This window comes from Peromyscus leucopus, chromosome 9 (genome assembly GCF_004664715.2).
Source record: "Peromyscus leucopus breed LL Stock chromosome 9, UCI_PerLeu_2.1, whole genome shotgun sequence".
Lineage (NCBI taxonomy): Eukaryota > Metazoa > Chordata > Mammalia > Rodentia > Cricetidae > Peromyscus > Peromyscus leucopus.
The window spans coordinates 78,222,327-78,243,996 of NC_051070.1; the positions used below are offsets into that span (position 1 = coordinate 78,222,327).

The window sequence follows — 21,670 nt, forward strand, 5'->3', positions numbered from 1 at the left end:
TTTTTCACACGCCTAGACTGTTCCTTCTTATTTGCGTTTCGGCCGTTAGTGGTACTACCCTTGTGTTGGAGAGTCTCACTGCACATCAGCATTTTGTCTGTGGTCATTTTCCTGTGTCCTAATACAGCAGCCCTCCCAAGAGCCACGTGCGGCTTTTATTATCTGTGGCCAGTTATGCGTAGTAGCCCAGAATATAGTGCTCTCTGGACGATTTTCCTTTTGAATTCTTGGTTTAGTTTTTAAGTTCTCTCTCCATATTTTGTTGCTGACTACATTTGTTACTTCATCTTACTCTGATTCCTGCCTGAAATAGATATAAAAGCAGGCAAATAGGAAAACAAGTCGGGGTTAGCCTTTGCGCTGGCCCTGAAGGAATTTAAACTATGCCCACCCTCTGACCCAGCAGCGCAACTAGAATTGGGAAATCAGTCCAAAGCTCTTTACTGAAGCTTCTCTTGCCTCGCCACCGAGATTCTAAGCAGTCGGACATACATGGGTTGGGAGTGGTTTGAGTTGTACTTTCGTGAAGGCAGTGTTCAGGCAACCAAGAGCGGCTAGTTCCCGGCATGGCCCGCAGCTTGCTGGCTCTTGACCGCGAACAAGTCTTTGAGCCTTTGGGCCCCAGTTTTGTTCTTCAGGGTGAAATAGATTTGTTGGGACACTAGATGAGTTGTTACCCCGTGGTATCCGTGTGACGGATAGGAACTGTGATATGTAAAATGCAGACTGGAGGCAATTGAGAGTGGGCTCTATTAACTTACTTTCTGTATTGGAAAATTTGTAGAGTCGTCGATTTTAACTTTACTCAGCTCTAAATAATTCTAGTACATCATACTAGGAAAAAATGTCAGTATTCTGACATTCTTATGGAAGGTTTATTCAACAAATGGTTTTGTTTTTATTTTTGATTTTTCCAGAGTTTCTCTGTGTAACAACCCTGGCTGTCCTGGAACTTGATTTGTAGACCAGGCTAGCCTCAAACTTCACCTGCCTCTGCCTCTCAAGTGCTGGGATTAAAGGTGTCTGCCGCCACTGACCAGTTCAAAATGGGTTTGGTTTGTTTTGTTTCTGTAAACAGGTTTCTGCCTATTAGTTAATATCCCATACTGCGTTTATATGTACTCCCTTAGCAGAATCACTGTCTGCCCAGGTGAGCTGGAGAAGTGATTTCTGCCTTTGGTAAGTATGGACACCGTACCCGTCCACAGTGCCATGGTTTTAAGTTTGACGATGACTCCCATAGACAACAGTGCCTCGGGACTGATTATGTCCAGTGTCTCCTTTAAAGGCTGAAGCAGAGTTCATACCTCCTCTCTGTGTCTCACAGCATCCGATCGACAGGTTGTTTAAGCACAACCCAGGACACAGGGATATCAGATCAGATATGGCTGGCTGACAGTCTCCACATCCGTTCAGTGAAAGTCCTTGTGTTACACTGTGTCTTCTTATCGCTTCTGTATACACAGGAGTGGGAGGAAGGAGGATTCCTAAGCACAGTCTTCAGTTAGTTAGCTGGGCAGAGTGGGTTAACCCTCTTCTTTCCACATCCAGTAACAATGTAACAGCAATTGCACATTCTCTTTCATAGCCAGAGGATGAGTCAGGAGAATCGCCCTAAGTTGGAGGCCAGCCTGGACCACCATGTGAGACCCTGACTCAGAAAACAGGACAGGACCAAATATAATATAACAGAGTTAAGACATGTTTTTGATGCCCTTAATTCTGCTTTTCTAGTGGAAGAGCGTGTGTGGTATCATTAGCCAGTGTGTTTTATGTGTGTAGCCTCTAGTGTGTGCCCAGCCCCGTCATACTGAGGGATCCTTAGATAAATGAGGTGAGCCTCTGCCTTGAGTGCAGCTGCTTAGAAACCAAATCACGGGAGGCCTGGTGAAAGCCCAGCTTCATCATGCACGGGACAAAATAGTGTTGTGTTTATGTTGAAGCTCCCGGGGTTTTAACACGCTTACTCTTCCCTTTTCCCGTTTCCTCTCCATTCTTTGTCTTCTGTTGTTGACTTTCCTTTGCCTTCTCAATTCCTTTCTTTCCTTTCCTATAGGCATCGATGTTCTTTACATTGGCCCTCTGAAAGGTGAGCCTCACCACAGCCACACACACAAGTGTCAGTCTGTGCGCTTCAGCTACAGCCTTATTTCCTAGTTCCTCAGAGTTTCTGCCAATTTAATCACATCACGGCTTCGGTACTACGTGTTCTGTTGTACGAGCGGAGTTATTTTGTGTTCTGAGGCAGGTAGCTAATGTGCTGAGCTCTCCTTCCAGATTGAAGCTTGTGGCTCACTGTGCTTCCTGCGTAGTGTGTGTCCTTCTTGAGCTAAGAGTCCGAGTCCCCCTCACAGCCTCCTCTTCTCACTCACTAGGAAGCATATACTCAAGCCCTGGACTTTACAGTAAAACAATGACCCCCACTTACGACGCTCATGACGGGAGCCCCTTGTCACCGACTTCTGCCTGGTTTGGTGACAGCGCCCTGTCCGAAGGCAATCCCGGGATACTTGCCGTCAGTCAGCCGGTAACATCACCAGAAATACTGGCAAAGATGTTCAAGCCTCAAGCTCTTCTTGATAAAGCAAAAACCAACCAAGGGTAAGTGTTTTTATTTTTTTCGAGATAGGGTATCTGTATGTAGCCCTGGCTGCCCTGGAACTCTGTGTGTGGACCAGGCTGACCCCAAACTCACAGAGATCTGCCTGTCTCTGCCTCCCGAGGGCTGGGATTTTTAAAAAGGCATGCATCACCAGGCCTGGCCAAGGGTAAGTTCTAAAAGGCCAGGCACCCGCACAGATGTACCTGGTGGGGGAAGTGTTTGGCTGACTTGCTCAGTGCTCTTCTCCAATGCGTCCCTCCAGGTGGCTGGATTCCTCGAGGTCCCTGATGGAGCAAGATGTGAAGGAGAATGAGGCCTTGCTGCTCCGATTCAAGTACTACAGCTTTTTTGATTTGAACCCAAAGGTACCAAGGATCTAGAGGGGTCTTTTCTGCCTCTTTCCCTTCTCATTTGAGCGTTAAGAAACTGTAGCAAGTTTTGAATATTTTAAAACCCAGACCTGAAGGCAAAAGATGTTTGTATTCTGAGTAAATCTGGTATTTTCCTAGGTTAGAAGCATAGTTGAAGTTTTTTTTTTTTTCTTTTGATAAGGCAATCACATTTTCTTTAATGTGTTTCAAAGGTACTAGTTGTTTTTTTTTTTTTTTTTAAAATTTAACATCTGCAATTATATTTTAAGGTAAAGAATAGTTTCTGAAAAATTACTCTTTGTATAATTTGGGGTGGGGGTTGTTGTTTATTTATTTTTATTTTATTTTTGGTTTTTTGAGACAGGGTTTCTCTGTGTAGTCCTGGCTGTCCTGAAATTCGCTCTGTAGACCAGGCTGGCCTGGAACTCAGAGATCTGCCTGCCTCTGCCTCCCGAGTACTGGGATTAAAGGCGTGCGCCACCAAGCTAGGCTTTGTATTGTTTTATAGTCTCCTTTTTATCATAATAGCTAACCATTGTTACTTGATTTCTGTGCTGGGTAAGTCTGCTGTGCTCTAACTTCACTTTTTAAGTTTGCTGTGAAAATCTGTAGTTGTTTTTCCCCAAGAACAGGGGCACAGTCTTTAGGGGACAGAGCCTGTCCAGGCCCCCTGTATCTCCTTCATGTCTGAATTGTACTCTGTCTAGAGCAGTGGTTCTCAACCTTCCTAATGCTGTGACCCTCTAATACAGTTCCTCATGGTGTGCTGACCCCCAGCCATAAAGTCATTTTGTTGCTACTTCATAACTGTAATTTTGCTACTGTTATGAATCCTAATGTAAATACCGATTTTCCAGTCGTCATAGGACACCCTTGTGAAAAGGGTCAGGACCTACAGGATAAGAACCACTAATCTAGTATCTTATCTTTTATTCATTATGTGTGCACATAATTCTTTATTTATTTGTTTTTGGGGTTTTTTTTTTTTTTTTTTTTTTTTTCCGAGACAGAGTTTCTCTGTGTAGTTTTGGTGCCTGTCCTGGATCTTGCTCTGTAGACCAGGCTGGCCTCGAACTCACAGAGATCCCCTGGCTCTGCCTCCCAAGTGCTGGCATTAAAGGTGTGCGCGACCACCGCCCGGTCATAATTCTTTACATAACATATATACAGCAAATTGTAGCAATAAAACACTAAGGCGCTGGAGAGATGGCTCAGAGGTTAAGAGCACTGGCTGTTCTTCCAGAGGTCATGAGTTCAATTCCCAGCAACCACATGGTGGCTCACAACCATCTGTAATGAGATCTGGTGCCCTCTTCTGACCTGCAAGTGTATATGCAGACAGAACACTGTATACATAATAAATAAATAAATAAAAATCTTTAAAAAAAAAAAAAACACTAAAAATTGTATTTTCAGGCAACATTGTATCTACTTTTGGTTGTAGGTTGGGGAGTGGAATGTTTGGTTAACATTTTAAGAGAGTGTTTCTTTTTGCCAATATAATTAAATGGACAGTCTAAAGACACAGATACACATATTTTCCAAAAGTGTGTCTGTACTGTCTGATTTGGATATTTAAAATAGCTCTTCCTCCCAAGGGTCTACCTCTTTGGGTGTTCCTCCACTGTGAGCAAGGTATTTCCCAAATTAATTTGCTCACTGGGTTCTTTTGTGGCAACTCAGAATAACAATGTTAAAAGCAATCTGTATTTGTATCTTGTTTTAATTCTTTCCAACTAGATTTCTCTTTTTTCCCCCTTCTTCCCTCTCTTTATCCGGTGTTTGCTTTTTGAGGCAGAATCCAGCCATTCTGCATAGGCTGCTCAGACTTAATATGAAACCCCAGGGGACTGGCCTCAAACTTGTGATCCCTCAGACTCTGGGTGCTGGTTACAAACATATATCAGTACCCGTTTTTTGTTTTGTTTTGTTTTTGTTTTTCGAGACAGGGTTTCTCTGTGTACCTTTGCACCTTTACTGGATCTCGCGCTGTAGCCCAGGCTGGCCTCAAACTCACAGAGATCCACCTGCCTCTGCCTCCCAAGTACTGGTATTAAAGGCGTACGCCACCACTGCCCGGCACAGTACCCATTTTTGTGGGGTTTATCATCTTTGTTTTTGAGACCAGACCTTGCTCTGCAGCCTGGGCTGGCCTAGAAACCAAGGATCCTCCTCCTTTAGTTTTCCAAGGGCCAGCAGAGCAGTCGTAGGCTACCACATTCTTCTTCGGGTTAGATTTCCATTGAAACGGCAACAGTTGTTACATGGACCCCCTTTTTTCCCTTCAGTACTGGAGATCAAATCCTCTCTCATGCTAGGCAACCCCTTCTACCTACTGGGCTACATCCCTGGGTAATTTTCATGTCAAAACCCTCATAAAATACAATAATTTTATTTAAAAAGAGAGGCTATTTTAAGACTTGCTATTTTAAAATTTAGGCGTATGTGTGCGCAGGTGCCCATAGAGGCCAGAGGTATCAGGACTCCCTGGGGTCTGGGATTACGGGCAATTCTGAGCCATCTTACATGGGTGCTGGGAACTGAACTCCGTTCCTCTGCAATAGCAGTAAGGACTCTAACTGCTGAGCCGTCTCTCCAGCCTCAAAAGTGGAGTTTGAACATTGAGAACTTTGTAGTATTGAAGTCTGTGTATTAAAGCCCGTATTTCCTTCATTCTGCAGTATGATGCTATCAGAATCAATCAGCTTTACGAGCAGGCCAAGTGGGCTCTTCTGCTGGAAGAGATTGAATGCACCGAAGAAGAGATGATGATGTTTGCAGCCTTGCAGGTAATGAAGACAGTGGATGATCCTCACTGGGAAAGAGGAGAGTGGTGTCGATGTTATACAGGCTTTTGATGTGTTCTTTGCTATGTAGACAGTGGCATGTGGGGCTGGCAGGATGGCCCAGCAAGTGGATGCTTTCTGCCAACCATGGTACCCACGTTTGTTATTCAGGACCTACTTGGTAGAAGGAGAGAACCAACTCCCAAAAATCCTCTGAGGCTGGGCACATTGGCGCACACCTTTAGTCCCAGCCCTGGGGAGGCAGAGGCAGGTGGTTGTCTGTGAGTCTGGGGCAGCTAGGGCTGCAGAGTGAGATTTGCTTTTCAGTGTTGACCTCTCACCGCATGTGCACACACATGGCACATGCGCGCGCGCGCGCGCGCACACACACGCAAACACTCTCAATAAATGAACATTTTTAGACATTGAAAGTGGACATTTACAAAAGTGAAACAAACATGATTAGGATTAGTTCTTTCTTCTTTTGGTTTTTCTAGACAGGGTTTCTCTGTGTATCCCTGGCTGCCCTGGAATTCACTCTGTAGCCCAGGCTGGCCACAAACTCACAGAGATCTGCCTGCTCTGTCTCCCGAGTGCTGGGATTAAAGGTTGCACCACCACAGCCCAGCTAATGATTATTTTTGTTGTTGTGTTAAAATATTTAAGAATTGGGGCTAGAGAGATGGCTCAGAGGGTAAGAGCACTGGCTGCTCTTCCAGAGGACCTGGGTTCAATTCCCAGCAACCACATGGTGGCTCACAACTATCTTTAGTGAGATCCGGTGCCCTCTTCTGGTGTGCAGCATACATGCAGGCAGAACACTGTATACATAATAAATAAATAAATCTTAAATATACATATATATGTATTGAAGAATCAGTGATACTTTGGTTACTTTCCTGTATCTTGTGGAAAAATTAGTCTTTTCCCTCCCAGTGGATAGTAACTTGAAGTTAACTCAATTTTCTCTTAGAAGTAAGTACTAATGATATGAAATTGATAATAAGGCACATTGCACGCTGGTTGTGTCAGAAATAACACCTTTAAATAATGAGAGTTCAAGAGACTAGAATAAACATAAATGTTTTTACAATATTAATTATTAAGTATAAAGCTAATGTTTCTTTAGTATTTTTACAAATGTGGACCTTGGATACCACATGCTTCAGAATTATAGTGGTACTTATTAAAAAATTAATTACCCACTCCCATTACTGAAATGGCTTTAGACTAGTCAGTGTTCTTAGAAGCAGTGAGGTCCATTGTCACCAGATGAAATCTTTCAGAGTTCAGTGTGTCTGAGTAGGGCTTTGGCAAGTATTCCTGGGCTGGGCTGGGATTCTAGTCTTCCCTAAGGTCCCAGTGCAATTGACAATCTTTAAATAGAAGCAGGAGAAGAAAGACTGGCCCTCAGTGAAGAAGCTCTCACTATGAAGATTTTTACTTCTTTTCTCAGACACAAAAATGCTCTCAGATTTCCAAATGCACCAAAGCACCAGAAAGTTCAGTTACAACCCAGGGTCACTGTTGGAAAGCTGAGGGCAGGTGGCAAGTCCTTGCTGGTGGGCAGGCGGGTGAATTCATCAGCTATTTCAGAGAATTGACTAAGCAGCTGGTTAAGATTCTTACAGTTTCCGGGTCATTTCGACTGTCTGAAGAATTTCCTGAACTAAATCTCGGTACAGTTTCCTGGGAGTCTCCCACTTGAGTGACTCTTTAAATATATCTTTCACCCTCTGGACACAGACTCTGGCATCTTCTGGTAGAAGTTTTGCCAAAAGCAAGTACAAGTCATGTAAAATATATCTGAAAAACCATAGGTTTTAATTTTATAACAGTGTTAGTTTATCATTTTGTTGTTGTTTTGGTATTGTGCTAGGGACTGAGCCCAAAGCCTTGCACATGCTAACCCAGCGTGTGCCACTGAGTTATATCCCAGCAAGCCTTAGATTCTATTCCCAGTAATCGAAGGGCCTCAAAGCATAGCCCTCTTGGACCATTTTAATAGATAGATAAGGAGGGAGGGAGGGAGGGAGGGAGGGAGGGAGGGAGGGAGGGAGAGACAGACAGACAGACAGAGAAGACTGACATACAGACTGTTGGAGCCATCTTGGTAAGAAGACAGACTCTTGTCCTTCCCCATATGACCACACTGACTGGAGCTCATGTTTCTGCTCGTCACCATTGAGAAGAAAGTATGGTGAGGAGCCTTTGGCCCACACATTGAACTGCTCTGTCTCTGGGGCACCCAGATCAAAAGCAGGCTCTCTCTATAGCAAAAAGAAAGAAAATAATTTGGAATAAACTGGATAAAAAGAATAAAGTTGGAAAGTTAATAAGATAGTCACAGGCCATTTGCATCAGTATCAGTCAAAGTGCTTTGACAAATGGCAGATTTCAAGCTAAGCCATGGAGTTCTGAGCCACGACCTCTGGGGTGATGGGGGAGGGAATGGAGGGAGGGGCCTGTGTTTTTAACCAACTCTCCACGTGATTCTTAATAGTCTGTCAACATTGAGGCCATGCCTGGCAGTCTCTGCCTGTCTTGTTCTCAGTGGTTATCACAGAAGTTTCTGTCACCGCAAAGATCTCATGTTTGCCCAACTTGAAGGTGTAACCATTTACTACTGAGTCTAAGCATTGAGTGTTCCCACAGATAGACTTTACAGGTAAATGGATCCTTCAGAAGTTCAGAGCCTCTTACGCTGTGAGAGGCAGCTAATGAGAGTTACACCAGATTCTGTTGATCTCTCCACAAAATCTCCCAGGCTTGACATCAAAACCTAATAGATTTTTAATATCCTGAGTCACCAAGTGTGTTTAAAAACAACTATGTAATACTTTAGAAAATTCTATACCCAAGACCGTTTCCTGCTGGCTGATTGCATTCACGCACTCTGTTCACATATATGAACAGAGTTTCTTATTTCTAGATAGCTGAGTCCATGCAGCCCTGAAAACAGAACTGGGAAAGTGGAGCTAGCTTCCGCTTCTCCCGAGGCTACAATGGCAGTTCTTTTCTCCTGAGTGGTTAGGACTGTGGGCCAGCGAGGGTTCTTTTTCTCCAGTGATAGAATACAAGCAGTGAGTTCATCCCTACAGAAGTGCATGGCCTGAGCCCTCATGGGATGTGCATCTGTACAAGGCCCTGTTCTAGGCACAAGGAAATCAACCACCCAACAACAAAACAACCAAAACTCACTCATGTAAATGTAGTAGCAGACCTATAAATGCCCTTCACACCAAGGGAGGCAGAAACAGAATACATTGTGTCTACAGGTACTGTGCTCATTTTGGATAAGTCTTTCTGAGCAGGGCTGTCGCATGGATCCCAGGTGCCATGGCCCTTGCTTTTCATCCTTCCGGTTTCAGGACACTTTGCTTACTTGGATGTGTTCAGGAGTTTTGCATTTTGTCTGTGCTCATGTGCATGCAGTGTCTGTGGGCACCAGAAGAGGGCGCTGGATCCCCTAGACCTGCAGTTGCAGAAGGCTGTGGGCTGCCCCGTGGGTGCTAGAAATCCAACCCAAGTTCACGGTACCAGCAGCCAGTGCTGTTAGGCACTGAGCCTTCAGCTCTCCCCCTCCTTCCCTGACGATTTATCTTTGCAAATCAGATTAAAGAACATCTAATGTGGAGTCAGGTAGTAATTTCATCTTCACGTTCTGCCGCTCAACAGTCATTTCAACACCATGTGTTTGTGGTTTCAGTATCATATCAATAAGCTGTCAATCATGACGTCAGAAAACCATTTAAACAACAGTGACAGAGACGTTGATGAAGTTGGCGCTGCCCTTTCTGACCTGGAGATCACTTTGGAAGGCGGGAAAGCATCAACCGTTCTGGTGGTGAGGTGGATCTCTAGCTCACGAGTGACTTCAGTTGAGGCTTGCCTGTTTGTGGGTTTTCCATTGCCAGAGAAGGCCTCTGGAACGGGGAGAAAAGTGTTCAGTCGGTCATGGGTTTTCAGAGAAGGTTTTTGTGGTGGGAGGATCCACCCAGGGCCTGACTCCACCCCATTCCTGAGTGTTACCAGCTCCTCGGGCCTCCCACACTGAAGCTGTCTCTAGACACTTGTTCCGCAAGTGGGGGAAGGCAGTTAGTTCTGCAGGGATAGCAGCATCAAGTTGTGATAAGGTAGTCTGCTTAATTGACACCCAAAGAAGGAGAAAGGAGCCTCACAATAGCTTAAAAACTGCTTATTCTTAAAGCTAAGGAATGAGTTCTTGCTGAAGAAACATTTTTCTTAGGGCATCATGATTTACAGTATTTCCATGTGTTGCTGTAAACCATTTTGGCTGTATTTAGAAGCAAGAATACATTCTTGGGAGTTGTACAGATGTCATTTTGTTCAAATTCTTATTAACTTTGTATAATATTTGAAAATGCCTTTGTAGCAAGACCATGTAATATGATCATATCATTTATGTCTTTAACAGCTGTATTTTGAATACTAAATAAGCTGTTTTTAAAATCAGATACCAAACTAAATTTAAAAGATTAAGAAAAATATTATTTTAATTCTTTACCTAGGGTGACATTACTTCAATTCCAGAACTCGCTGACTATATTAAAGTTTTCAAGTAAGTACGAAAGTGGGAGAGATTTCAAATATCAGTAAGAGCTGTCAGTTTTATAGTCATGTGCACATTTAAATTTACACTAACTTGGTCAATTATTTGTAAAATAAGTCTGTAAGATTTACCAATTAGATGAACACTTAAAATTAAGATATTCATGTTCACTAAACTAAAACCACAATAATCATTGTTTTATTTGATCTTAAAATCATCGAGGCTGGGGCCTGGAGAGATGGCTCAGTTGTTAAGAGCACTGACTGCTCTTCCAGAGGTCATGAGTTCAGTTCCCAGCAACCACATGGTGGCTCACAACCACCTGTAATGAGATCTGGTGCCCTCTTCTGGCCTGCAGGTGTATATGCAGGCAGAATGCTGTATACATAATAAATCTTTAAAAAAAATACTAAAAAAAAAATCATTCAGGCTGATTGTATCATAGTTGGTGGTAGCGGCTGGCCCCACTGTGCTTTGTGAAAAGTGGCAAACGGTGTCCTGTGACTGCCAGTGTTATGTCCTTGCTCAGAGCTCCAGACTCCATTGGCTTATGTTCATGTACTGCTGGACCCTTTCCTGTAAGGTCTCAGTAAATTTTTCTAGACTTTTAAGCAGTCTACTTGTAATCCTCAAAATTGAGAACTGAGCGGTAAGGCAGTTGAGACGGAGATGTGGTGCCGACTGTCCGCTTTCCTACTGTATGCTCTGGGAAATTATTGCAGTCTAGAGTTTCCCAAGGCTGAAAACACTGTAGCTCACAGTCTGGAAGCTTCTGCGGTAAGGGCAGGATTTCAAGTCTCTGTATCTACCCTCTTCCCTTTTCCACGCTTTCCGGCTGCCTGTGCCTTGTTCCATGTCAGGCTGACTCCTCTCTCACTGCAGTCATGCCCAGTACATCACATGATGCAGAGGCCTCAGCTCAGCGGCAGTAATGCTGTGGACACCACTGCCTCTGCAGAGTGTGGGCGGACGTGGACCTTTCCACACGGACACCTTTAAGTGAGAAGTGTGGGGCTGTGGGCCCTCTACCTTCCCCCTGTTTGGACTCCCGGTCTACTGGAGTAGACTGAGGAGGAGGGCACACCAGGAAAAAACTGGCCAAAGGCAGATGATGTCAGCCCTGTAAAGTTGGCCGTGTTTTTCAGCACTGAGAAGTTTAACTGCTAAAACAGTCCTGACAAGGTACTTCAGAGTGGTTTTTGTCTCAATTCTGTTTGCTCTCCAGGCCTAAAAAGCTGACTTTGAAAGGGTACAAGCAGTACTGGTGCACATTCAAAGACACGTCCATCTCCTGCTATAAGAGCCGAGAAGAGTCCAGTGGTACACCTGCTCACCAGATGAACCTCAAAGGTAGGGGAGCCTTGTGTGACCCGTCAGTCCGGTACTCAATAAACTTCACTGGGGAGAGGGGGGGCACTTCGAGTTCTCTTTACGCCTTTGGGGTCTTTGCAGTGATTTTGATTCTCCAGTTTGTGTATTCAGTTGCATGTGGATAATTTGTTCTGGGCAGACCCGAGCTCAAGTACACCACGTTTACCTCACTCGGCAAGTACATTTGTGATGTCTTTTTTTCTCACCTTGAGCATCAGGAACGTTCAGGTCCCTCACGGGCAGCCTCGTGGGTCTCATGTCTGTGTTTCTTGTCTCACCCATCATCACTGGCAGGCCTCCTGCTTGCTCTTCACGCCTGTTTCCCCAGTCTCCCTCCTCCTCCTCCTCCAGTTTTTCTCTCTTTACTTTGCTCTGCCCAGCTCCTGAGGGCAAGCCCAGGATGGCCCTGTTAGGTGTCTAGCTGCCAGCTGGAGTTTCTGTTGCCTTGTGCTGTTGAAAGCGGGCTGAGAAGTAGTTGCTGGAACTGGAGGCATGGGCCTCCTCACTGAGCACTGCAGCCTGGGCCACTCTTCAGTGCGGGCTCAGCTGGTAGCTCTGCTTCTTCGTTGATTGTTTTTAAAGCTTCATCTCATTTTTAAGTGTGCGTGTGTGTATACAGGGGCCCGAGTAGTCTAGAAGAGGGTATCAACTCCACCGGAGCTGGAATAAGAGGCAGTTGGGAGTTGGGACCTGAACTCCTGTCCTTCTTTAACTGCTGGGCCAGGCCTTCTCCACCGCTAGCTGCATCTTTTATTCATTCATTCTATTCATTCATTTTGGTGGCCTCTGTCGCTTCTGCTTCTTCGTTTCTTTCTCCTGGCTCAGGTGGAAGGAGACTTACTCTTCATCTGGGGACCAGGAGTGGCGTCCAGTGGTAGAGTGTGTGTCTGGTGTGTCCGAGACTCTGGGTTCCGACCCCAGCACCTTTTGGAAGTCACTGCCAGTTTGGGCGGTGACAGTCCTTTCTGTCCTTCCTTGAAGGTGTGAGTGTCATGGTGTAAATGGGGTCTGGCTCAAGATGCAAGGAGGGATCCTAGTAGAGTTCACTTGTAAAGCATGTGCTGGGAATGTGCAGGAGGCCCTGGGTTTTATCTGAACACCAAAGTAAATAAAATAAATCTGCAGGAGGCCTGCAGAGCAAAGACAGTGTGCAGTGTGCTGGCTGGCTGGCGGGAAGAGCCTTCCAAGCAGACACTCCACGCTGGTGTGGTTGGGCAGAAAAGGCGATATGGAGGTTGGAATAGAACAGGGTTTAGGGAGAGAATAGTTAAAATGTCAAGAATGGGTCAAGGGAAGTCTGTGCTAAATACTCATGTCATGGCTGCATGAATGGTAAATGCAAGCACTTAGCATGGTTAGCTGGAAGACGAGAAGAAAAGACTGCTTGGTTCAGTTTGTGATATTTTTTTAAGGGCTAGTTACAGAATTACTAGCTCTAAATCACCTTGAGAACGCAGTCAGATCGTGTGTCTGTTTTAATTTCACTATTACAACTTCCCCCTTGTTTGAAAAGTTCTACAAAAAAAAGTTCTACAAAAGTATGTAGTAGTGTTCCTGGAAAGAAGAGAGAACTCTTTACATAAAGTACCCTTTCCTGTACTAATTTAAACATTACTTGGAGGCCAAGGCGACTGTTTGGATTCCTATCATTCATGAATGTCTGTGTTTCTGAATCCTTGGCTCTAGGTTGTCATTTGAGTACCAAAGCTACATCAGGTGACCTTCTACCCTATGGAGGTGCTCTTAAAATGTTGTGGCAGAATTTACCATAGTAAGACATCACAAAATGAGGCTATTTTATTGGCTCAGGATTTCCTTTGTGCACTTTTACAATTAAACTTATTATTACAGGATGTGAAGTTACCCCAGATGTAAACATTTCAGGCCAAAAATTTAACATCAAACTCCTAATTCCGGTTGCAGAGGGCATGAACGAAATTTGGCTCCGTTGTGATAGTGTAAGTTTTCCAATTAAACCTCACTTTTCCCTGACTCCCATGTGAGTTGGCCAGCTGTCCTACATTCTGTACCTAGGTCCCGAGCACCGTGTGGCTTCATCCCTCAGCGTTTCTTTTCAACAGGAGAAGCAGTATGCGCACTGGATGGCGGCCTGCAGATTAGCTTCCAAAGGCAAGACCATGGCAGACAGCTCTTACAACTTAGAGGTTCAGAACATCCTCTCCTTCCTGAAGATGCAGCATCTGAACCCAGATCCCCAGCTAATCCCAGAGCAGATCACAACCGACATCAACCCCGAGTGTCTGGTGTCCCCTCGCTACCTAAAAAAGTATAAGAACAAACAGGTATTTCCTTGTACTTAATTTGCCGGCTCTCTAATTGTGTGCACATGCTTTAAATGCAGTTTCTCCTCTTAAATGAACGCTGCCAGCTTTGGTAGAATATAAAACAGGAAATGGGGGCGTAGGTCAGTTTAAACTGGTTGTTAATCTTGTATAAAGTTAACAGGGTAGACGCTGGGGAGCAGTGTGAGAGTTTGTTTACTCTACACAACCCACGGAGAGCTCTCTACAAGGACCTTCGAGAACTGAAATGGCCTGATTCTTTGGTTCCCTATGGAAACAGGACAAAAAAGCCCAGTCAGCACTTCCCAAAGTGTCTGTGAAACGTGTGTTTGCTGAGGTAGATTAACCAGCTTTTAGAAATGCAATGTTGGCCGGGCGTTGGTGGCGCACGCCTTTAATCCCAGCACTCGGGAGGCAGAGCCAGGCGGATCTCTGTGAGTTCAAGGCCAGCCTGGGCTACCAAGTGAGCTCCAGGAAAGGCGCAAAGCTACACAGAGAAACCCTGTCTCGAAAAACCAAAAAAAAAAAAAAAAAAAGAAAAAAAAGAAATGCAATGTTATGTGGTGAGGATAGTTTGTCCTCTGTCACTGTTTCACACCAACAGAATCTAACAAAATCTTACAGAGTTACAAGTTGGATGAATTTTAACTTAAAATTCATGGCCTCTGTCCACTCTCTTTGGAATTCCTGTCCTGGAAATTAATTCCATAAAAGGTTCGCTCTTCAGGAAAATGGCACTTTGGTACATCACGGAAGGTCCTTTGAAGGGGAATTTGACCTGAGAGCCCCCAGGATTCTCTACACGAAACAGCACGCCATAAAAGGACAGGCTTCAGATTGGATGAGGGAGCAGAGAAGACCTCTAAAATAAACAAATCCTTTTTTATCGACTTTTGTTTTTATCTTTAAGGGATCACTTTAAAACATTAAAATCCAAATTAAACAGAACATTACCTTCCTTAAATTTAAGCATAGCTTTATTAAATGAAACCGAAACAGTTTCACTTTCCACAGAAACGTTCAGAGCTTTGGTCAGGAATGGTCTGTCTCTGCGGTTCAGAGGCTGCGTCAGCCACAGGGACCTTGTTTATCCCTGGCTGTGGGAGTGAGTGGTGAGGAATGGCGGAAGAGCCGCCCCGGGAGCCCTGTGGAATGCAGTTAAGTCAGGGAGGGGAGGAAGGAGCCACTGGCTGGCTTCTTACTCACTGGAGAGCTGGGTGCCAAGAGGCTGGTTTCTGTAGATGATTTCTTCAAATGACTTCAGACCTTGGTGGTTTTATTAATGCCAGGTGTCCAGCGGTGATCATTTTCTGTCTTGAGTTGTAGACAAAAACGTGACCTCAAATCCTCCGTTCTGTGTCCAGTGTCAGGAAGGCAGTGTGTGGCTGTGGTTAAGGACTTTCCGGAGCTATGGTCTCACTGAGTCAGACACACAGGCCTTTTCACCCTCCTCCTCTTAGGCCCTCAGCCTGGTCCCCTGAAGGTCCGGCCCTACCCTACCAAGTGCTCCCAGACACAGACCCTGCCACGGCACAGGACTCATCAGCATAGCCTCGACACTTCATCTGCTTTTCTTCCCCAGATTATGCATATTTTAGCTAAACTTTCCAGGATTCTTTTGAGTATCAGGTTTTAACCGTAAAGAGAAGCATTATACTGTCGTCCCAAACTGAAAAGACATACTACACGTGTGGCCACAGCTCCCAGGGCCCTGTGTGCCAAACTTCTCTTTCTCCTTCCAGGACAAAGGATGCAAAAGGCAGATGGTAATTGAGGGGCTGCTGTCCTTCCGTGCAAATTTAGGAAAGTGTGGCCGCGCACGCGCTCACGTGCGCCCTTAGCGCCCTGCTGAGGAGTGGTGCATGCATCCTGCCGGCTGACTAAATCTGAGAAAGCTGTCATGGCCCTTGTGTAGTGGTTTTTATTTTGCTGCTAAAATAATTAGCCTTGCCCTCACCATCAGAACTGGCACATGAGGGGAGGAAGAGATTCGCCCCTTCGCTTTCTTCTGCCAGCCTCCACCTTTAATCTGAGTGGCGCTTACGTGTGCAGTGTGGCCGTCTCTGTTCTGTGTGGCCAGTACCGCGCCGCCTCCATTACCGCTGCCGCCTCCATTACCGCTGCCGCCTCCATGTCCTTCCTCATCCTCATTCCTTCGTTGGCTTGGTTTCCACCCGAGTGCTCTTCCTCTGCATGGTTTTCTGCTGGAGTTTTGGGTTGCAGGGACCGCAGCCTTTTCTTTGCTTCATTGCTGTTTTCCTGATCTCCTCTTGTTTTTTGTTTTTGTTTTTTCTTTCTTTCTGCTCCCTTTTTCTTTCCTCGCATTGCCATCTGCAGCCAGGCTATGTAAGAGATTTGGTAAGTTCTCCACATCTACAACGAGAGAGAAATTCAACAGTGTAGAGCTCCTGCCCAACCCCTTACCCCCTCCACGGGACAGTTCACCCTAGAGTGAGTGTAGGTAACTGATTTCCGTTCTGTTTGATTGCCATAGAAACGTGGAAGACACTCACTATTTCTCTGTGTTTGGGTCTCGAGACTGAGCCCTAGCATATTGTTTCTGAACTTCAGCCAGCATCTGTATATGGATCTGAATATATTATCTTGTCAGTGCTCACCCGCGTCTACTCACTTGGAACATTTCTCAGCCCTGGCAGTCATACACTAGAATCCTAATAATGCTTCTTATGTGATACATAAAAACCGAAGTTATCAATGTTACTTTCTTGAAATTCCCAAATAAAGCTTTAGATAATTTTTAATTAAAATTCAATATGATTTTATGGGGCACATAATTAAATTTTTATCTTGTTAAAATCTTGGTCCAAGCTGGGCAGCGGTGGCGCACCGCCTTTAATCCCAGTACTCGGGAGGCAGAGGCAGGCTGATCTCTGTGAGTTCAAGGCCAGCCTGGTCTACAGAGCGAGATCCAGGACAAGGACAGGCACCAAAACTACACAGGGAAACCTTGTCTGGGGGTGGGGGGGGGGGGAGAAAGAAAAATCTTGGTCCAATCACAAAAGATAGAATTATTTAATTAATGCTTAATCATGTTTAGATAACAGCAAGAATCTTGGAGGCCCATCAGAATGTAGCCCAGATGAGTCTGATTGAAGCCAAGATGAGATTCATTCAAGCGTGGCAGTCTCTGCCTGAGTTCGGCATCACACACTTCATCGCAAGGTCGGTGTGCCGCGGTGATCTGCGGATGTTGTCTGCTTCATGTACTTAGGGCTTAAACTCTGAGAGGAAAACTGCTTAGACACACTAACCTCTTTCTTCTACACCAGAACTTAAAAAAGTGGTCTTTTCTAGGCTTTCCATTTTCTTATTAACAGCTCACACTATTGCATGTTTATCTTTCCTTACAATAGTTCAGTTTTGAGGGTTGGAGAAAATCCACCCCCCACCTCCACCCCTTCTGAGGAGTTTTTCTTCAATATTACAGATTTCAAGGCGGCAAGAGAGAAGAACTTATTGGGATTGCATACAACAGGTTGATTCGGATGGACGCCAGCACAGGAGACGCCATCAAAACGTGGCGGTTCAGCAACATGAAGCAGTGGAATGTCAACTGGGAGATCAAAATGGTAAGAGAACGCTCGCCCTAAAACAGCTGAGGGTGTGTCATGGTTCAGTGGGCCTGGATTTGGTCCCCAGCACTCAAGAAGAACAAAGAGGGAGAGCCTTGTAAGTTATGGAGATTGAGTTATGTGAGGTGATTTGGCTCTGATATTTGATACCCTCGTTAACTACCTGGGCCGACTTGGCTTGTCTGGCTAGTAAGTTCTAGTGTTGCCCTTCGCCTCTCATACTTCTTGGTGGGAGAAGACGGCCTTCCTTCTGCCAAGGGTATGCAAGCAGCTGCGCTCCCATGCTAGAACCTTCCGACAAGCTTTCAAAGGCCACCATTGGGTAGGTAGCCAAGCTTACAAGACTCCAGCCTCGTCCAAATGAGGCCCTGCACAGGGTGTCTCCATTTGTTCACAGATGAATAGGAGTAGAGAGATGGCTCAGCAGCTAAGAGCACTTGCTGTTCTCTTCCAAAGGACCTGGGTTCAATTCCCAGCACCCGTATGGAGGTTCACAACCACCTATGATTCCAGTTCCAGGGGATCTGATGCCCTCATCTGGCCTCACAGATATATATGCAGACAAAACACCTGTACACATAAAACTTAAAAAAAAAAAATAGAGCCTAGGGGTAGCTCAGGTAGAGGGAAAGTGCTTGCCTGGCATTCCTGAAGCCCTGGGTGGGGAGCACACCTGTCATCTGGACACTTGGAAGAAGGTGCAAGGTCATCTCCAGCTACATGGCAAGAGGCCAGCCTGGGCTATGGGAGACTGAATTGTAAAAGAAAGAATCTTTGGGATTAGAGTATAGACCACATGGTTGTTACTCATTTTTCACTTAAACTTACCTATTTCATAATCTTTCTGTAATAGCTAATTTTTCTTCTCATAGTAGCAGTCAGAGTTTGTGTCCTGTGCCTCTTTGGGCCAGGCATGACACTAGATGTTTGCATTTAGACTCCTCTCGAGCCTCGTCACAGCCTTCTAAAGCAGGCAGATTGCCTAAGGTGTGGTTATTATCCACTTAGTGACTGGCTCAGCATTCAAACGGTTGTTTCTGGTCTCTAAGACCTGGTGCATGCACCACTGTGTAGCCACTGCGGTGCCCTTTTCCTTGTTACATGGACATCGTATAAAACAGTCTTATTGAGCCGGGCAGTGGTGGTGCACGCCTTTAATCCCAGCACTCGGGAGGCAGAGCCAGGTGGATCTCTGTGAGTTCGAGGCCAGCCTGGGCTACCAAGTGAGTCCCAGGAAAGGTGCAAAGCTACACAGAGAAACCCTGTCTCAAAAAAAAAAACCAGTCTTACTGTTTAGCTTGGCACATTGGATATGGTGTATCAGTTGCTATCAGAAAAACCCATCTTTCTGAAATTTATTTCAACATGATACCTAAAGGTTAAATACTGGAGCAAATGTTAAAGAAAACACAGGAAGTAGATTTTCTCCCAGGACCTGAAGAGAGAGGCGTTCTCATTAATTGCATTACCAGAGACCACTTGGGAACTTGATGGCTTAAATCCCCCGAGAACGGAACTAAAGGAATGGGGGAGGGGATGATACGCCTTTCTTACTGTTGTGGCGCACAGACACCATTGCTGTTCCTGTATAACAGTCCGGGGAGTGGCAGCCTGGGAAGTGAACTTCCAGAAGCTCCCGGGGATGCTAACCATTCCTTGCCTCTGTTGCAGGTCACGGTGGAGTTTGCAGATGAGGTCCGGCTGTCCTTCATCTGTACTGAAGTAGACTGCAAGGTGGTCCATGAATTCATTGGTGGTTACATCTTTCTCTCGACTCGTGCGAAAGACCAGAATGAGAGTTTAGATGAGGAGATGTTCTACAAACTCACCAGCGGTTGGGTGTGAATAGGAGGAGGATGTGATGAAACTCCACGGCCATGACACTATTTAACTTTAAAGCTGTTGTTTCTTACATGCTGCTTAATAAAGTAAGCTTGAAATGTACCATTTTATCATGAAAACTCTCTGCCTTACCAGACCGGCTAATGTGTGCACTAACAAGCACGGTTATTACTCTGCTACCGTGATGCAATATGTGCTCTGTGGGACCCCGAAGGTTCCTCAGGGCCACGGATTGAAATCTGAAGTAGTGGGCGAATCAGGAACCAGCTGTCGCTGATTGACACTAGCCAAACTAAGAGACAAGCCATCTACTACCAAGTTACCCAGGGCATAACCTCTGTGAGTCTATTTATCATGTGTAATGCACGTGTTTAGTGTATGTTTAATTTGATGCCCTCTTTGAAATACCCACTTCTGGTTCAGTTAGCTCCCTCTCCCAACGTAAAATCAGGTCTGCAGCAGATGCCTGGTATTCAGTGACGTCATTGACCTTGAAGGAAGCGCTGTTGATCTGTTGTGCCTGGTTGGGTTTGTCCTTGAATAAGCATGTTGTACATTGTTGTGTGTTTATTTTTACACCATACTGTATTACAACACTCTTTAGTATTCACCAGCATATTCACTATCTGCCTAAAATATGCAACCTTTGTGTTACAATATGAAGTAAAGTTCTATGAAGTATGCATTTTGTGTAACTAATGTACAAACACAAATTTTATAAAATTGTACAGTTTTTTTTAAAAACTATTCACAACTAGGAAATGGCTTAAATGTAGCATTCTTGCATTAATTAAATGCTTTTAGAGTGTATAATTAATATGCAGTTTCGGTATCTGCTAAATTAAGAAGGCCTTCGTGATGGTCATGACTTGCCATGATGTCCTTAACTCTAACGCCTGGACTGGCTGTGTCTGGTCTGCCGCGCTGTTACAATCTGTATTGGTGCTAGTTAGGAAACTCCTAGCTCACGAGCCCAGGGGGCGCCAGGGAGGGATGGACTTAACAGTATTGTCCAATAATCCATGATTTAAAGACTGTATAAATGCATTTTATTTTAAATAAAAGCAAAACCTTTTATTTAACGTTTTCTCTTCGTACTTCTGATCTCTCAACACCACGTACCTCTTGTGTTGTTAGAACGGCCCCTGGTGCTAGGCCGTGACCCAGATGGAGAGCTTCTGTTCTCTGAGGTACATTCTTTGTTGTTGTCCTTCAGTTAGACTCCAGACTTTGAATTGTGTGCCTTCCCGGAGCCCTGTCCTCCCGCTGCTTGCTCCTTAGGCAGCCTTACAGCTTTCTCTCCACTGTGCTGGTGAGGCTGCGATACCCCCGTCCTGCCTTCTTCCCCCCACCCCCACCCCCAACCCCACCCCCACCCCCCACCTGTGCACCTTGGTAGGCCTATTTCAGAATACAAGAGCCCTTTCCCATTTTTAAAAATAAGATAATCCGTATGTAGTCACTTACTAAAAGCCTTCAGATAGACTTACGTTGAGGCCGCACTGGAGTCCTTCCTCACGTCCCTGCTCACACAGAGAGCACCTGTACTGACTGCCCGCCCGCTCCGTTCTAAGGACTGTGACCTGTGGGACAAAAGCCCAAGTCCCCCCCAGTCTCCTCGAGGTATTCTGAGGTGGGGGATCTCCCAGGTGCCCTTTCATCCTTAAGCAGTCTGGGCAGCCTCATTCTCTAGACCAGCGGCCCTCAACCTTCCTAACACTGCGGCCCTTTAATACAGTTCCTCACGTGCTGACCCCAGCCATAAGATGACTTTTGTTGCTACTTCATAACTGTAGTTTTGTGACGGTTATGAATCGTAGTGTAAATATCTGTTTTCTGATGGTCGTAGGCGACCCCTGGGAAAGGATCATTCCTCCCAAAGGGATCCTGACCCACAGGCTGAGAACGGACTGCTGCTCTAGACACTTCACCCCATGGGCCATATTGTCCCCCGGCCCTCACCTGCTCTTCGGCTGTCTGAATCTATCTGCATCTGGAAATTTTGTAGTTTGTGGCTTTCCTTCCATAATTCCTTCTAAGTTGCCTTGGAGCCAAGCATGTTCCTGGTCTTCCCTGACCTGCCGGCTGTAGTCAGCGGACACCAAGGCAAAGCTACAGCCCGGCCCAGGCTCTATCCCTGGCTCGTTATGTGGAAAGCAAGCCATTTTGAGCCCCAGAGAAGCCTGTGGGCGGCAGCCTCACACGAGAGAGGCGCCTTGCAAGAACACT

General features: G+C 45.4%; 1 protein-coding gene across 7 annotated transcripts in view; it reads left to right on the forward strand.

Moving 5' to 3' along the window:
- Positions 1 to 20,177, forward strand: part of Fermt2 (fermitin family member 2) — a 75,666-nt gene extending 55,489 nt beyond the window's left edge. Inside the window, exons 5-18 of one of the 7 annotated variants that reach the window (XM_028873605.2) lie at positions 2,057 to 2,089; positions 2,376 to 2,601; positions 2,865 to 2,967; positions 5,655 to 5,762; positions 9,469 to 9,606; positions 10,292 to 10,341; positions 11,558 to 11,682; positions 13,555 to 13,661; positions 13,785 to 14,006; positions 15,749 to 15,772; positions 16,344 to 16,364; positions 17,065 to 17,189; positions 17,455 to 17,596; positions 19,271 to 20,177. In XM_028873605.2, coding sequence (XP_028729438.1) covers positions 2,057 to 2,089; positions 2,376 to 2,601; positions 2,865 to 2,967; positions 5,655 to 5,762; positions 9,469 to 9,606; positions 10,292 to 10,341; positions 11,558 to 11,682; positions 13,555 to 13,661; positions 13,785 to 14,006; positions 15,749 to 15,772; positions 16,344 to 16,364; positions 17,065 to 17,189; positions 17,455 to 17,596; positions 19,271 to 19,444 — 1,598 coding nt within the window. In that variant the 3' untranslated portion in view covers positions 19,445 to 20,177. The remainder of the gene's footprint in view (positions 1 to 2,056; positions 2,090 to 2,375; positions 2,602 to 2,864; positions 2,968 to 5,654; positions 5,763 to 9,468; positions 9,607 to 10,291; positions 10,342 to 11,557; positions 11,683 to 13,554; positions 13,662 to 13,784; positions 14,007 to 15,748; positions 15,773 to 16,343; positions 16,365 to 17,064; positions 17,190 to 17,454; positions 17,597 to 19,270) is intronic. The other 6 variants (XM_037208601.1, XM_028873606.2, XM_028873607.2 and 3 more) reach the window with 6 other exon arrangements.
- Positions 20,178 to 21,670: the final 1,493 nt, after the last annotated feature.